This window comes from Periplaneta americana, chromosome 17, assembly GCF_040183065.1.
Source record: "Periplaneta americana isolate PAMFEO1 chromosome 17, P.americana_PAMFEO1_priV1, whole genome shotgun sequence".
Taxonomy (NCBI): Eukaryota; Metazoa; Arthropoda; class Insecta; order Blattodea; family Blattidae; genus Periplaneta; species Periplaneta americana.
In genome coordinates this window covers 55721836-55739538 of record NC_091133.1, presented here as the reverse complement: position 1 = coordinate 55739538, position 17703 = coordinate 55721836, and the positions used below count along the sequence as shown (strand labels likewise).

General features: G+C 36.0%; 1 protein-coding gene across 7 annotated transcripts in view; it reads left to right on the top strand.

The window, feature by feature from the left end:
• LpR1 (Lipophorin receptor 1) overlaps window positions 1-17703 on the top strand; it is a 263945-nt gene that overhangs the window by 105430 nt on the left and 140812 nt on the right. For 5 of the 7 annotated variants that reach the window (XM_069817316.1, XM_069817319.1, XM_069817318.1 and 2 more), the window contains exon 3: window positions 1696-1819. In XM_069817316.1, the coding sequence (XP_069673417.1) occupies window positions 1696-1819 (124 nt within the window). Of the gene's footprint in view, window positions 1-1534; window positions 1658-1695; window positions 1820-17703 lie in introns of all 7 variants that reach the window. The other 2 variants (XM_069817314.1, XM_069817315.1) reach the window with 2 other exon arrangements.

Sequence of the window (17703 nt, the reverse complement as noted above, 5' to 3'; positions counted from 1 at the left end):
CCTAAATAATCACTTGTCTTTGCTTCTTTATCGCGTTTATAAGTATTTCCAGAGCGAATAAGGAATGGAAGAGAATTTCCGTTTGTAATGTTTTGTAGAAAACACTTAAAGCAGCTCTGGGCACAACGGAGAAGTGAAAGGACGGAGAAACCGTCGGCCATGTTCTTTTCGCTTACACCACCGCACAAAGAAACGCACTGTAAGGTTGTGTGCATCAGTGGTGGATTTCAGGCGACCAGCGAGAGCTGAAAGCTATGATGCCTGCCCTATACAATCCGTCACTGAACAATACTTACCTTCCTGTCTACTCGTATCGGGTCAAAACATTACTATCTCAGCCAAGGAGGGTGGAGTGGAGAGATAAGGGGTAGTTTGCAGTAATCGATTGAGGTATTGGTGTCCAAGGCTGACTTACATAGACACGTATGTCTAAAATGGTGATATAGTTAGCCTATAGTTACATGAAAGACAATTAATCTGGAGGAAAGTTCAAAACTCCTTTAAAAAGGTATTCTCCTGTTAGAAAGAACATTGGTCATATTTAATAAGGAAGCTTTAAGACGAACAGTACTTCCTTTATATAAAAAAAGATTTTTACCCAGTTTAGACGATATTGTGCTGGAAGCTCGCAAAATACGAAACACTATAAGTTACAATTTTACGGTCCTCATTGCGGAAAATAATAAAAGCTATTGGATTTCAGTACAGCTGAAACGAGGACAATAAGAAACATTTATTGGAAAGTGACGACATTGTTGCCGGTCGCAACGAATTTTTAAGAACAATGAGAAAAATAAGGGATTTAGGAAGACCTATAATATTTTTAGAAGAAATTACATTTCATGTAGTTCTTTATTTTACGTCCATATAAGCTATTCCTTCAGTTGAATTTTTTTTTTGTCAACTTAGGTCTGAAATAACCTATACAGTAGCCCCGCCTGGAAATGAAAATGGTCAGACCGTTCAAAATTTCTCTGTATGAAAAACAGAGTATATTACTATTAGGCCTATACCTTGAAGTAAATTTGAAGGTAACAGCCATTGAAATTTTTCGAGTAGATGCGGTATGCTATGAAGAACGTTCATATCTGAGAGCAGAATGCTTTCTCTTTGGTAGGTACATATCATTTGTGAAGGGCTTATTGAATGGTCTAGTTCAGGGATGCAAAACTGTGCTACAATTGCGGCAGACGTCACAAACCAGAACACGTAACTCATCCCTTCCCTTCTCTCCTTGCGTCATTATGGTAGGAGGAAAAGAGATGTGTATTCAGTGTGCTTGCCAAACGTCACTGATACGTCATTGAATGCTCCGGCCTTGTGGCGGGGAAACGAACTCTTTCCCCACGCTTCCACCCCTCTCTTCCTAAGTTCTGCATCCCTGGTCTAGTTTTAGAAGAGTCATACAGTGTATGCAATTCAAATTTTTACACAATATATCTTGATCTGCTCTTCAAATATGGACGAACTTGCTTTAACCATCGCTGAGTGGAGTTCTACATTTAACAAGCATTGTTCCAATTTGGGTCACCAGAGGCGCGGGCGTGCGGGCTTGGAGAGTTCCAGTGTTCAGCGGGCGTGTGTATCTCGCAGGCGTGGGTGTGCGACAGGCAGGCAGATTGTCCCGACATGTCCGACGAGAAGAATTGCTCGAAATGTACGTAAGATTGCACTTAATGTTGTGTTGTCTTTCAGAGGAAAAGGTGTGCAGCCCAGAGGAGTTCACGTGCCGCGCGATGCCCGGCGAGTGCGTGCCCCTCACGTGGATGTGTGACGACAACCCGGACTGCTCTGATGGCTCCGACGAGAAGGCGTGCAGTAAGCGAACACGCACCCAGGGGGCCGTGGCCACGCCATGTCGCTTCTCGCTTGTTTCATTTCTGAACGCCCATTAAAATAAGTTGAATCTCTCTGTTTCCTAGCGACCATTTACTAAAAAAAAAAATTTGCTAAAATTATATTTAAATAATTAAATCTTTAGACGTAGTCATATTTTTTTAATTAGCATATCGTAAACATTTTCATGAGAATTATTACTTAAATTCAGACAAAAAAAAATTGTGCCATCTCGATTATCTAAGCCGAAGGAATAAATAGCCGAATTTAGATACATTCTAGCAACTTGCGCAGTCAAGTTGAATTTGTGATGAAAAAAGATGTTTTTGACATAGTACTTATTTATAATTATATTCATATTAATTTTTTTGTCATACCTATGAGAAATTCCATTTTTATACACATTACCAATAAAAGAATAATATAGTTTTAAAATACATTCATGATATAAAAATTTCATATGGGAAAAAATCATTTGTTAACTAAAATAGCCTTAATTACAGTTTTAAATTTATTCAGTGATAATTTCCTACAGTTATTGGGCAATTTTTATAAAACCTAATACCAACACATATAGAGGTTTTCTCATATTTGCTATTCTGTGTTTTTCAATAGGGAAGAAATTTTCATAACGAGCATCGATAGTCATGGGATCCTTTCTTTTAAAAGTAATTCAAGTTCATTTTGTTTTATTAAAATTAACGTTTTATAAATATATCGTTATACAGGGAACAGTAGAGTTTTTAGTTATTTAAAGCCTTGGTTTTTCTGGACGGACGCATGCGAGGTGCGAGGTCCGCCTCGCACAAATCCGGACTACACGAGAGATAGTGAGTGGTTTCTATAACTGCGAGGCCTGTCCACCTTGCAGCTATAGAAACCACTCACTATCTCTCGTGTAGTCCGGATCTATGAGAGGCGGGCCTCGCACCTCGCAAGCATCGGTTTAGAAAAACTGAGGTTTAAAATGAGTTTTAAATTAATCATTATTGTTAAGTTTTCTAATTATTCTGATGATACGTTTCTTAGATACAAAAATTATATTCATTTAAACAGAATTACCTCATAAAAAATAATTCAATAGACCAAAAGTAGTAAATTGAGATCAAATCCTTTTTGTCTAAAAAAAATTATCTTAAACGTAATATTTCAAAACATACTAAGTTAATTTTTTACCTTCAAAATCTACATGTTCATTCCAGTCCAGTAATTCAAGATATAAACCAAGAAATTTAACATGTCTCGTGATAGTTTGCTTTCTTGTGATATTCAAACGCTTTCACATAAATCACAGTAATACGTGTTAAAGGAGCAGGTAGTAACGGGAAACTTCTGCACCATATCTTATTTTTAGAAAAATTCTTTGGAAAATTTGCACGGAGTAATCACAACAGAAATTCGAGTCACCAGATACTTCAAGTATGGCACAATCAGATTATTATCAGTTGATTTCTTTCAAAAGTAAACCAGTTTTAATCTATTACAAATACACCATTTAACTACTGTTTTATAGCATAAACGCAATAGGAATTTATCCATTAGTTTTCCCAATTCACTTCTCGATATTGATACTGTAATTTCATAATTAATTTCATATCTCAAAACGAAATTATTTCTTTAGGCTTGTCTACTCACTCTGTGTATTGATTTTATTTTACATTTTATCTGTAAACAAAACGAAACTGAAGAGATATTTATGAAACCCAGATATTTTATAAGGAGAACAATATAAACATCCGAGATGCGACATGGCTGCCCGTTGTGGCAATAGTTTGTAATAACAGATGCATGAAATGTAAAGCGAGGTGACAAGAGTTCAATGATAGCTGCTGATTAATATTAATCCAAATGCATACATAGATAATTAGCTTAATTAGCTTGCATTTAATCATTATGAGATTTTTAACTTTACAACTGTGTGTGTGGTGTTTATTCTCGAGTTTTGATGCCAAATTGTACAGGTACCTTTAATATGGAATGTATTTTATTGTTATTTTAGAACTGAAAAATAATGAATGTATTGATTTTTTTTTTTTTTGGAATTATACCTGTCTACTAACATTCAAAGTTCATCATAGTAGATGTGTGTTGTTAAAATACTTGTTAATTTTCCTCTAAATAGTAAACTTTTTAAGTTTAAAAAATATGGGATATTATCGATAGCAGTTTCAGAACGCTGTCGCCTTGCTTTTGTAATGAAAACGGCTGAAAAACTGAAATAAATATGAGGCTTTTTGCACCCAACCATGTTGAGGGGAAACAATAGCATCTAATTTAATGTGAAAGTCTTTTTGCTTTTAAAATAAAGAAATGTTTAGTTAATGCAATATAATGTTGTGTTCGGAAGAATATTAAATTAGTTGTTATGTATCTCTTCCCTGTGATGAAGAGAGAGCTTTTTGTGGCTGTAGCTAACTGAAAACATTGTGGCAACTTCAGAGACCTAGGTTTATGTCCAGTCACGCCATCTCGATTTAATACGTTTTTTTTTCACATTTTATACAACCCACTTTGATTTAATAATACGATGAGAACTCTTGCATACCTCTTCATTTTCAATACGTATTTTGGTTTCCATTAATTTAATGAGTTTAACAGTTAATTTTTTTTGACTTGGCTTTCATCTGTGAATTTCAAAGAGTGGATAGTTTGTCATTCAGTTTGAAGTGTAATGTTCAAAAAATTCGATTTGTGTACTAAACGTTTTATTATAAAATATAAATGACCGAATAACAGAAATTTCTGGTTAGATACCGTAATCATAAATTAAATATGCCACAAACTTTCTTCAAAATAGTGAAAATTCTAATAAAAGTACTGTATTATCATAATATAATATATTATATAATTCTAAATTACCTTTATTGTGTTTAATAAAATGTAATTATTATGTAAAACAATTAAAAATGTAATTTCGGTAGATAGTGCTAAGTTAATCTAACGTGTCCATGCCGAACTTATAGAAAGAAAGTCTCTCCCTTCTAATGCCCAAAAATTAAATATAAGTCAGTTTATCTGATTAAATTTGAGTGGATCTATGTTTTAATAAATGTTCCTGGAGTTTCGTAATTAACAATTCTTGTGCAGTAACAACTTCAAGACATCGTCGTTAATCTTCCGTTCACTTCACTCTTATTACATGGACTCATTATTTTATTTAAAATTATATTAAAATTATATTAAAATACAATCCATCCCTAAGAGAACTGCATAGTTCTTATGATGCAGTGCACATCAAGAAGCCTGCACTGCAATTAACGGCAACATTGCGATGCTTCGTTGTTTCCCCAAGGCAAATTACAGTGTAGAGTAGCAATATGGTGCATGATGTTCGGAGTTTGTGCATGGCGTGCTTGTTCCCATGGTAACGGTGACGGTGCATGCATGTCTTCGCTTGCTTGTCTCCTTTATTCACTGCAGTGTATAGGAAGTCTTGACGTTCTCCGTGTCTTCTACAGTTTATTATTAAAAGGGATCACGATTTCAATATCACAGTGTGTTCGAATTAAACGTTGCTGCTAGTTTTGTGAACGGCAGAAGAACCGGCAGTTGTCATATTTTCATTAATGTTTAGGATGCCTGATTTATTAATGTTCGTTTTATCAGCATTTGTCACAAAACGCTTCTGGCCGGTTTCCCCAAGTATTGTTAGAACATTTAACGAATGTTAAACTCTAAACAGTTTATATTATTTTAATGTACCGAAGTACATATGATATTTCCATGCAGATATTCTGCGTCATCATATGATGAAAGAGTAACGGAACGGAGAAAAATTCTCTCCGGCGCCGGGATTTGAACCCGGGTTTTCAGCTCTATGTGCTGATGCTTTGTCCCCACTAATAATATATATATATATATATATATATATATATATATATATGATTGCGTAAATCACTTCGTGATTTAAGACGGCCCTTATTCCGTCGGATCCCGGCCAAATAGTCACTCATAACGTCCTACGTCCATAGACATCTATGACGTAGTGCAGAGGGCGGCCACTAGAGGGAACCCAAGAGTTGGAACTTAATCTGAGACGATTCTGTATGTCTTCAACACTAGTTTGGCTTAACAGATTGTTAAGTGTTTGTTAACTTTAAATGTAGGATTTTAAGCAGTTAACTCATTTGACAGATAGTTAAATATGGCAAATGACACCACAGCTGTTCAAACAGAAGTTGTGAAAATAATATTTATGTCTCTGTTTAAGGAATGTTTCGTGAATGACTGATAACATAACATTTAAAAGTCAATTTGAAAAGCTAATAGGCCTATAGGGAAGATAATCTTCAAAAGTAAACTGATTATCATACTGGCTGGCTTATTTTGATACTGAGCTATTCTATATTAAATATTCAGAAAATGTGGGATCTCAACTAGGTAAGGTAACTAGGAATGATGGTTTATATAGGCTACTATGCATGATACTCAATTTGTGACAATATAGATTTTCAAAATAAGTAGGCCTCAAAATTTTACAAGAAATTTAAACCAGAATGACAAACAGAAATAAACCATTTACTCCAATTCAGTATCTACTATTTACTCTTTATTCTACGATACTGGCTCTTTTCAACTAACTATAGCCAATGTCAATAGTATTTCAAATTACATAGTATTATTTAAAAAGGTTTCAGCAAAAATTCTTTGAGAAGTCATATAATTATTATTAGCATTAGTACTATAACCTTACTTTGTAATATTATTCAATAGTAATCACCAGGGAACGGATTTATATGGACTAAAAATATATGAAATATGTAAATATATATGTAGTTATTTTTACCAAAATATGGAATTAAATATGGATTTTTACCAAAATATGGAATTAAATATGGACTTAAAATTATAAAAAAATGACTATGTACGTTAAATATTGGTACATTTTAATCAAACTAAACAAAAAATATAATGGACGTACCTTATCTTCCAATGTAGTTTCAACAAAACACAATTTTTATTGTCTGTTACCATAACAATAGGTTACAAACATTTCTTTCAAGTGCTGAAAAGTGAATCTTCTTCTATTGTCTCTGAGGATAGATTTATACTGACTAAAAGAGCGTTCGACGTCACAAGAAGTAACTGGTACATAATTCAATTTCACAATGTCTGCTGGGGATAAGTCCAAGTTAATCTTCACTGTTGATTCACCACTCATCACAGCAACAACCTTTTGTAGTTCTTCATATCCAGGGTTTTTTGAAAGTACAGTGTCCACCTTAGCTCTTACTGCATCTGCAACTTTACCTCTACCACGATTCAGTTGTTCCACAGTACTATTTATAATTTCAAAACTTTCAGATAGTGAAAGGTGCCTATTTTGGAGACTTTTGAGCGTTTTTATGATGCATGAAAATGTATGCTGAATGTGAGCTAAGTCATTCTTCACACTTATGTCACAGGTAACTGTTTTCGCAGTATCAATTGAGACTGCATCTTCAGAGTCCAATGCAAGGAGAACATTGTTAATAGAGTCTTGTAACAGTCGTCGTCGCCCTCGGCTGCCAGCTCCGAAATATGGAAAGTATCTCGAGGATGACACGTCGATGTCAATAATTAACTACGTACACTGATTAATTTGGGCGCCAGCCTCCTCGAGATTACTCCGGTAGAGGATGAGGTTCCCAGGTCAGCTGCAAAACGGTCGGGACATGGGGTTTGGGAGACGTGCTCGTAGGTTGAAATGATGTAGGCGCACACCAGAAGTTGTTGGTAAGAACTATGAAAGCGTTTATTATTACTATTAAGTGTTCGTTTCAGATCAGCAGAAATGCGCGTCCAAGTGTATAATATCTCGCTCTCACTTCCCGCAAGTTGGTATACTAATTTCTGAGTTCACGTAATTATATATTTTGTACTATAAAACACCAGTAATATAATGGACAGTTGATAACGTGATGAGAGGAAAGAATTCAGACTTATAATAATAATGCAACACACGACTTCTTACTACACCCACTAAAAATTTCTAAGTCCGTAAATTGTTATACTTCCGAGTTAGGTTTGCCGAGAATATGTGGAGTTCGACCTCTCCGAACACTGTCTATCTGCCTTCTGTCCGCCTTCTGTCTATCTGCCAAATCTATCCTCTACTTTCAACCACCAAACATAGAATTTCACCCTCCTATCTATATATCACGTGTCTCTATTAAGAATCCTGATTGGCCATGATTACACTTACGTCACTTAAGACGCGTTCTTCAAAAATTGTTCGTTAACTAGAACATTTCCTACTTCCGGCGTCCTGACAATCCTCTGACATATACCAGATCATTTCTCTTGGAACCTGGCTTGGCGTCATCTTACTGACCACCCGCAGGCAAAGTCCATACATTCCCTCATCAGTCAACTCCACGCCTGGACACATGTTTCCTGTCAGCCTGGCTTCCTTTCGGCCTTCCTGTCCACCTGTTACTTCCGTCTCAGATTTTGAAACTAACTTACACGTCCGCGCATCCTATCCATATAAGAATATTAACACTAAATACTAATCTAATGAAAATCTCCTTATCCTATACGAGGAACCGTCTCAAATGCCCTCTCATAACAAAGAATATTCCCAAGGGAATATTTGTTGTTATGAGACGCCCCAAAATAATACCTTCGCTACTAGTCTCCGGTGTCCCCTAATTAGTCACACTTGGATACACCTTTTGCTATGCTTATAAACAATGTACAAATTTACACTTACAATTATTACATATTTACAACTATTCACATGTATGAATCTATATACACACCTCACGCCTGCTTACATCTCACACGCCAGTTTAACTGACTTCTACCTGACATATATACAGCATCCAATCGTAACATTCAGGGCACATCCGAATACAATGGCGCTCTCTCACTCACATTCATGATCGGTTCCTTGATACATACTTATACTTATAACATAGAAATAAGAATTATGAACCACAATAAAAAAAATATACGCTAAATAATACATAATAGATTTTAAAATACCAATTAACCCTTTATATCATACTTCATACATTATCTGAAGCCTTGAAAACACATTTACATTCATAAAATTGAAATAATAACCATTAACCAGAATCAAAATTATACCAAACGATACATAATACTTCTGAAATACTGACTCTATTTATCATATCTCATACATGAGCTGCAACCTTGAATACACATCTCGAATAACGTCCCCTCAATATAGAGGACAACTTTATGTCTCGAACTAAAAAAAATTATGGCCTGGCACTTAATATTGATTCTAAAAAAAATGGATACATATTCAAATCGAATCATTCAACCTCTACAAATAAATGAACATAAATGAAGTTAATTAAAAAAAATATTCTATCATTATTATTAATCATTATTAATTCTTATTAATATCATCTTTAAATTATTGCCACAGGGAATACTACTTATCGCGTGATCTCATAAGAAAACACACAAAAACAACTAATTCTGAAGGTGGCAAAAAGGAAAACAAAAGTTACAAAAATATTCACAAGGAAACATTTGCAGCACTGACATTAGTTCTTGCTTCTAGTTGCTTATACCGCTCAAATACTACATGCACAAAACAAACACATTCTTATTTTTCTTATAATTAAAAATCATATTATTTTCAACTTTACACAAATTCTCGTCTATTAACCTGGTACGTCGCCTGGATGTCTATCATGAATCGGATCGTCATTCTCCGAATGGGATCGTCTGCGGCCTTCCTCATATGTCATTGTGACATTCTTAAATTGACAGTTTACACGTGGAGACACGCTACTCCTCACATTAAATCTACCAGCATGCTTCCACTTAACTTTTTCTCCTCCTGCAGAAAAATGAGGCCTCCAATAGCCCTTCCTATATTCACTTCTTTGATCGTTGCAGTACCGCTTCCTATTGTTAGAAAATCGGTTCACAAAATACCGCGTGTCATTATTGTAGGGTTGTAAACCATGACCGCCAGCACTGTGTGGCCGATCCCTGCTCCAACCATCATTATGGTCATTGCTTTTGTACCCTCTGTGGGGTGGGAAGGCTTCTTCTGCCCTCCGCCCCATGTTTGTGATGGTTTCCGCATTCTCTTTCTCGCTCCCAAACTCACAAAACTTTTCGATTACTCTATTTACTTGCTCCTTGAATGCTCTATAACTTTCTAACACCTGGCTCTCTAACCTGATACTGTCCTCGGCTAGTCTATACTGCAATTCATTATTATTCTCATCGAGATTATCGTCCAATCCATTAATATCCATAGTTATTTTACTTTCCACCTCATTATTATTTCCGGCTACCTTAATATTCAATTCCCCAATATTCTCATTAATATCCTCAGCTAATTTACTCTCCACTTCATTACTATTTCCTGCTTTCTTATTATTCACTCCATTAATATTCTCAGCTAACTTATCTTTCAGTTCGGTACTATTTTCATCTAGTTTCTCTTTCAACTCATTAATATTCACAGCTAGTTTAATTTCCACTTCATTACAATTCTCAGCTAGTTTATTACTCAATTCATTGATATTCTTAGCTAACTTATCTTTCTGTTCAGTACTATTTTCAACTAGTTTCTCTTTCAACTCCTTAATATTCACAGCTAATTCAATTTCCACTTCATTACTATTCTCGGCTACCATATTATTCAATTCATCAATATTCTCTTCTAATTTATTATCCAATACATTACAATTTTCATCTAGATTATCTCCCAATTCATCAATATCCACAGCTAATTTACTTCTCACTTCATTACTATTCTCGGCTATCCTATTATCCCATTCACTAGTATCCACAATTAATTTACTTTCCACTTCATTACTATTCTCAGCTATCTTATTATCCAATTCACTAGTATCCACAATTAATTTACTTTCCACTTCATTACTATTCTCGGCTACCTTATTATTCAATTCACTAATAATCTCAGCTAACTTATCTTTCAGTTCAGTACTATTTTCATCTAGTTTCTCTTTCAACTCATTGATATTCACAGCTAATTTATATTCCACTTCGTTACTATTCTCGGCTAGTACATTTCCCAATCTATTATAGCTCTCTTCTATCATATTTCCCAATCTATTAGATCTCTCGTTCATTATATTTCTTAATTGACCAATTTGCTCTTGATATACGTCAGAACTTTCCATTAACTGGCTCTCTAGCCTACTACTATTCTCAGCCATCTCACTCTTCAAATTACCGAACTGCCTGCTACTATTCTCAGCCATCTCACTCTTCAAATTACCGAACTGGCTCTCTAGCCTGCTACTATTCTCAGCCATCTCACTCTTCAAATTGCCCATCTCACTCTTCAAATTACCGAACTGGCTCTCTAGCCTGCTACTATTCTCAGCCATCTCACTCTTCAAATTACCCATCTCACTCTTCAAATTACCGAACTGGCTCTCTAGCCTGCTACTATTCTCAGCCATCTCACTCTTCAAATTACCGAACTGCCTGCTACTATTCTCAGCCATCTCACTCTTCAATTTATTACCAGTTTCTATCATTTCGTTCCTCATCTGATTCATCTGTTCCAATATCCGCTCTAACACACTATTTGACATGACATTGTCCGAACCTCGCGAACTTTCTTTATCTTGGCTAGTACTCGTCCCTGCTGTAGTCTCCATTTTTCCACTTTTAGTTTGGCTCCTTAGCAACATGTAATATATAATATATCCTCAACAATTCCCCTTAAACTCAAAAACAAAATAAACCCTACCAAAATGAATTACACACATGTACATATATATGGACACAACAATTGAAATGAAACCCTTTATGCTTACGTATCGACGTCTTCTAGGTTACGCCTGGTTGATCGTCTCCCCCACCGTCCATCATTGTTCTCAGCTGTTTGGGGTCTGCATGGTGTTGTGGCTGTCGGTCGTTGACACTGCATGATACTGCAAGCTGCTCTACTAACACTGCTTTGGCTGTCGGCTCTCGCGTCGATCCCCGCCGTGGTCATTGTTGCCATCTCGAGCCGCATTAACCCTGCGTCGACTGTCGGCTCTCGCGTCGATCCCCGCCGTGGTCATTGTTGCCATCTCGAGCCGCATTAACCCTGCGTCGACTGTCGGCTCTCGCGTCGATCCCCGCCGTGGTCATTGTTGCCATCTCGAGCCGCATTAACCCTGCGTCGGCTGTCGGCTCTCGCGTCGATCCCCGCCGTGGTCATTGTTGCCATCTCGAGCCCGACGTTGTGACGCCAAAATATGTAACAGTCGTCGTCGCCCTCGGCTGCCAGCTCCGAAATATGGAAAGTATCTCGAGGATGACACGTCGATGTCAATAATTAACTACGTACACTGATTAATTTGGGCGCCAGCCTCCTCGAGATTACTCCGGTAGAGGATGAGGTTCCCAGGTCAGCTGCAAAACGGTCGGGACATGGGGTTTGGGAGACGTGCTCGTAGGTTGAAATGATGTAGGCGCACACCAGAAGTTGTTGGTAAGAACTATGAAAGCGTTTATTATTACTATTAAGTGTTCGTTTCAGATCAGCAGAAATGCGCGTCCAAGTGTATAATATCTCGCTCTCACTTCCCGCAAGTTGGTATACTAATTTCTGAGTTCACGTAATTATATATTTTGTACTATAAAACACCAGTAATATAATGGACAGTTGATAACGTGATGAGAGGAAAGAATTCAGACTTATAATAATAATGCAACACACGACTTCTTACTACACCCACTAAAAATTTCTAAGTCCGTAAATTGTTATACTTCCGAGTTAGGTTTGCCGAGAATATGTGGAGTTCGACCTCTCCGAACACTGTCTATCTGCCTTCTGTCCGCCTTCTGTCTATCTGCCAAATCTATCCTCTACTTTCAACCACCAAACATAGAATTTCACCCTCCTATCTATATATCACGTGTCTCTATTAAGAATCCTGATTGGCCATGATTACACTTACGTCACTTAAGACGCGTTCTTCAAAAATTGTTCGTTAACTAGAACATTTCCTACTTCCGGCGTCCTGACAATCCTCTGACATATACCAGATCATTTCTCTTGGAACCTGGCTTGGCGTCATCTTACTGACCACCCGCAGGCAAAGTCCATACATTCCCTCATCAGTCAACTCCACGCCTGGACACATGTTTCCTGTCAGCCTGGCTTCCTTTCGGCCTTCCTGTCCACCTGTTACTTCCGTCTCAGATTTTGAAACTAACTTACACGTCCGCGCATCCTATCCATATAAGAATATTAACACTAAATACTAATCTAATGAAAATCTCCTTATCCTATACGAGGAACCGTCTCAGTCTATATGTTCGGCATAATATTCAACTGCTTCTAGCCATGTACCCCATCTAGTTAAAATTGGCTTTGGTGGCAATGGAATTTCAGGGTACATTTCTTTCAACACGTTAACTCTACTGGGAGCTTTGAGAAATACTTTTTTCACTGATGAAATCAACAAATCTACTTTAGGGAAATTGTCTCTGACCACTTCTGCCACACGATGAAATGCATGCGCCACACAAGTAAAATGAGTCAATTTAGGATATACAACAGATAATGCTTGTCCAGCTTTGACCATATAAGGGGCAGCATCGCTAATAAAGAATAACACATTATCGTACATAATACCCTTTGGCCACAGGATACCCATAGCTTCGTTGAACAGTTTAACTATAGTTTTGTTATTGCACTTTTCTAGAACATCACAATGTAAAAGAATTCGTTCAGAATATTGTTCACTTAACAAACCGATAACTACATTACCAACAAGTCTACCTTCTTTGTCGGGAGTCTCATCAATGGAAACCCAAATTGAACTATCTTTAATTTCATCTCTTATCTTCTGTATTGTCTCATCGTAGATGGATGGAGCATACGTCTTCCTAAGTGTTGACTCATCCGGGATTGTATGTTGAGTATATTTTTCAAGGAATTCCCTGAAGACCTTATTCTTTAGTTTGTAGAGAGGAATATCAGCAGAGATGAGAGAACGGCACAGGTCGATGTTAAACTCAGATCTTACATTCGATGTTGTTGGTTGTGTTAAAAACAATTGTCTCTGCTTGGAATTTAGTTGTTTGTTGGCCTGATGTTTACTAGTTGTAATGTGTTGTTGCACCAGGAACTTTTGTGTAGATGATACTGCACACTGACACAAATTACAAAATAATATTTTATTGTCAGTTGATAAACCATCTTCTTTAAATTCTGAAATGTAACTTGTTAGTTTTGATTTTAAATTGACTGAATGACGTACTTTTGGCACATTTACCGTCTTTATAGTATGATTTACAAAACTGAACCTATGTGTACTCTGACTGGCATTTAACTGTTGAGCTGCACAACTGAAGTCTGTTAAAAATTTTAAATTAAATTAATACAGTTTTGTAACTTACTTTCCCATTGTTGATAGGACTGCTAATTTTCAAATAACTCTGATGTTAAAGGGATTACTGAACATGTGTTTAAATCTCTATTGTTGAAATGTATTTTTAAAAGTTAATGGAATTTTGTTTTGTTTTATTGTTAAACCTAATATAATATGGACTGTTTTATATGAAATATGGAAAATATATGGAAATTAACGAAAATATGTACTAAACTCTAAAATATGGAAAAATATGGAAAATAAAAGTAGGATTTTTCAACCCTACACATTGTGAAACATAAAGATAATGCAAAATATAAATTATATTAGCTTTATAAGTAAATATGTATTTACATATAAATCCTTTCCCTGGACTAATCACCTACAACTTTCATTTGTCTTAGTCTTTATCGATCATGGCCTACTGCACCAGGTTATGATTTTATGTATGTTTCATGACTTACTCTACAATACAGAATTTAAAGAATAATATCAGCCAATAAAAAATTCCCTTACATGTGCAAAATCATTACCAACTGCTATTGAATGGTTAAAATAGTGTTAAAGACTGTTATACTTAAGTTTTGGTTGTTTCAAACAAAATGATGTTGAAAAAATTGAAAATATATTAACAAAATGTTAAAAATAAACAGGCTGTTAATTTAACACTAGTTAAGCCAGATTAAACATTTCTTGGAGAAACTGGCCATTAGACTATAATTCAGTCAATTTAACAGCTGTCGCTACTCGACTGTTTTACACATACCGGTAGCATTTCTTTTCGATACAGGAATAACTTTGTTGCTCCGTTCTGTGTTCTTCCTTTGGTAGCTGTGAATGTCGGCTTACTCAGCGCAAAACGATTCAGTTGTTTCCCATTACATGCAATATCGCAATCAAAGCGTACTGAGTTTTTAAGTTGCGTTTTTGAATAAAGATGTGTATTTATAGAAAACCCACTACCGCAGTGCGCATCTTTCCAGCAGAGTGCTGGAAACAAAATTTCATCATACGGTCGCTTGGAAACTCTAGGCGATATTGCAAACTTTATGGCGCTGACGAAGTAAAAACAGATGACGGCTGCGTGGATACCAAACACAAGCAGATTATCAGTCAATTCAAAAACAAAAGAAATGTGCGTAACATTGGAGTAAGCTAACTCAAATAATCCTCCTATTTTACTTTACCACATAGCCTGCATTGACCAATAAAATATTTTTGTTCGCTTATGTGAATATGACGAGCACGGTGGCTTAGTGGTTACCACGCCTGCCTTGTATTCGTAAAGTCCTGGGTTCGTTAACTACGATCGGCTATGTGTCCTGTTTCTCTCTGTACCAGTAAAGTGCGGATGTAATCCCAAAATTGTGTAAATTACGAACACAGCCCCAATAGTCACTGCGTAGACTGCGGACATCATCCTTTTTGCCAGGTGCAGACCGATAGTTCCCTTCAGGACAGATTTTGTATCGTTTAACAGCAACAAATTCTTTCTCACTCTTCCCAGACTTTCTCACTTAGTTTGGTTAAAAATTTATTTTTTCAATAAAATTATTTCTGTGGTAGGCCTAAGTTCTTCCTGTTAAATATTGGGTTGGAATTTACATTATACAGCCTTTACAAATGAAATCGTAGAGCTATACACATTATTCACTTAGGCCCTAACATACGAGGGTGTTTCAAAAAGTAACAGCAAATTCACACTATTATACGAAGCAAACACCTTAAGGATTTTAAACTCCCACGAAAGGAAGATATATGATTTGAGAAGGTATTGGCACTTGCTGAATGGGAAGAACAATTTAAATAAAATGATGACGCCATTAACTGTGTGCACCATAGAAGAATAATGAACAGTTACCAGATTTTTGTGGTTATAGCACAGTCTACTATATACAGTCGCGAAGCTCAATATGTAGTAAAAATGCAAACATGGGTAGTTGCCCACCACTAGGATCGCTACTATCGCCTCATCATCGCAGATCTCTCTCCTAGTAGACGACAAAATATGTTACACTTTCGTTGTCGTGTTCTTTTGGAAAAATTAACACCTTGCTTCCATTATTGAATTATTAAATGCATAAAGTTAATTTATTATTTTAATGAAGTATATTAAATTCCACCATAAACTCGAAGTTACCTGCAAGAAATAGGTTAATATTATTTTGGTTTGTGCAAAACGAACTGAAATTTACTATAATCGCTTCACTCATTCAAGATTATAGCGATAATTAACTATTAAACCAATAAATATTAATTTGCATTTCCCTTTACAACAATAATAATGGAAATATGAATTAATGGATTAACTTATGTACGTGTACCGGTACTTGTAGTGTAGGCTTACGTAACTAACAAAGTTGGATGAGGTTAAGCAATAATAATCACACCAGAATTGGAAATAAAACATGATCAATAAATTTTATTGTAACAGACTTTTTCTACGTCTCTAGTAAAGTAACAAATAAAAATAACAACAAAATTAAAAGCTATAATTAAAAACATATCCTTTGAAAAAAAAGTAGGCCTAACCAATAATAATCCCACCAGAATTGAAAATAAAACGTGATCAATAAATTTCATTAAAACAAACTTAATTTTTCTACGTCTCTAGTAAAATATTATTATTCCAATTATTGTATTTTAGCCATTAACATTTTCATTACAACCAATAACGAACATTTCACAAGCATCAATGTGAAATACGCAACGCGCTAGCACTCGATGGAAATACGACACAGTCCAAAGTCGACCGTGGACAGTCTATTGTTTCTAGTTGCTAACCGCTTGGAGCACGAGGTTTGCAAAAAATCACCTCAAGCTTCGCGACTGTATATAGTAGACTGTGGTTATAGGCCGTAAATCTTCGTGAAATTCATGTTGCAAAGGTACCTGAGATAGCTGCATTAGCGAGAGGAGAGTGTACGATTGGATAGATTCGTTTAAGTGCGGGCATATGTCAATCTTTGATGAGCAACGCTCTAGTCGTCCCAGAACGACACAACTAAAACATTTTTTCCGGTGGAATAAATAGTCGGTGCAACGGTGTAAGATATGGATTGAATTGAGGAGAGATTATGTCGAAAATGATATATTATATATTATTTGTATCTCTAATTGAACAATATATTTCAAGAATTGAATTTGCTGTTACTTTCTGTAAGACTGTCGTATAATTTCGTCGGGTAAGAACTGTCCTTTCTCCAGTCTCTCCTTTCTGACTTCGGCGCTGCAATGATAAAGACAATAGAAGTATAGTTCGGAATTCTTTATCTGTTGTAATAGATTAGTAGCTATGTATTTGAATGTGACAATAGAAGCATCCTGAAGTGGAATGACTCGCAAGGGTTGATATTTCGTCTAGTTCATTATGAAAATAACCTACATTGTTGACGAGAATGTAGCAGTGTTCAGTGAAAGTAGGCCATCTTCTAAATAATCCATGAATAAATTCAATTCTTCGTCACTGGGATCAAGGGGAAATAACTTACAAACATAAGGCAATACATCATTCGACTTTCCTTTTCTGATAGCGAACATGTCTACT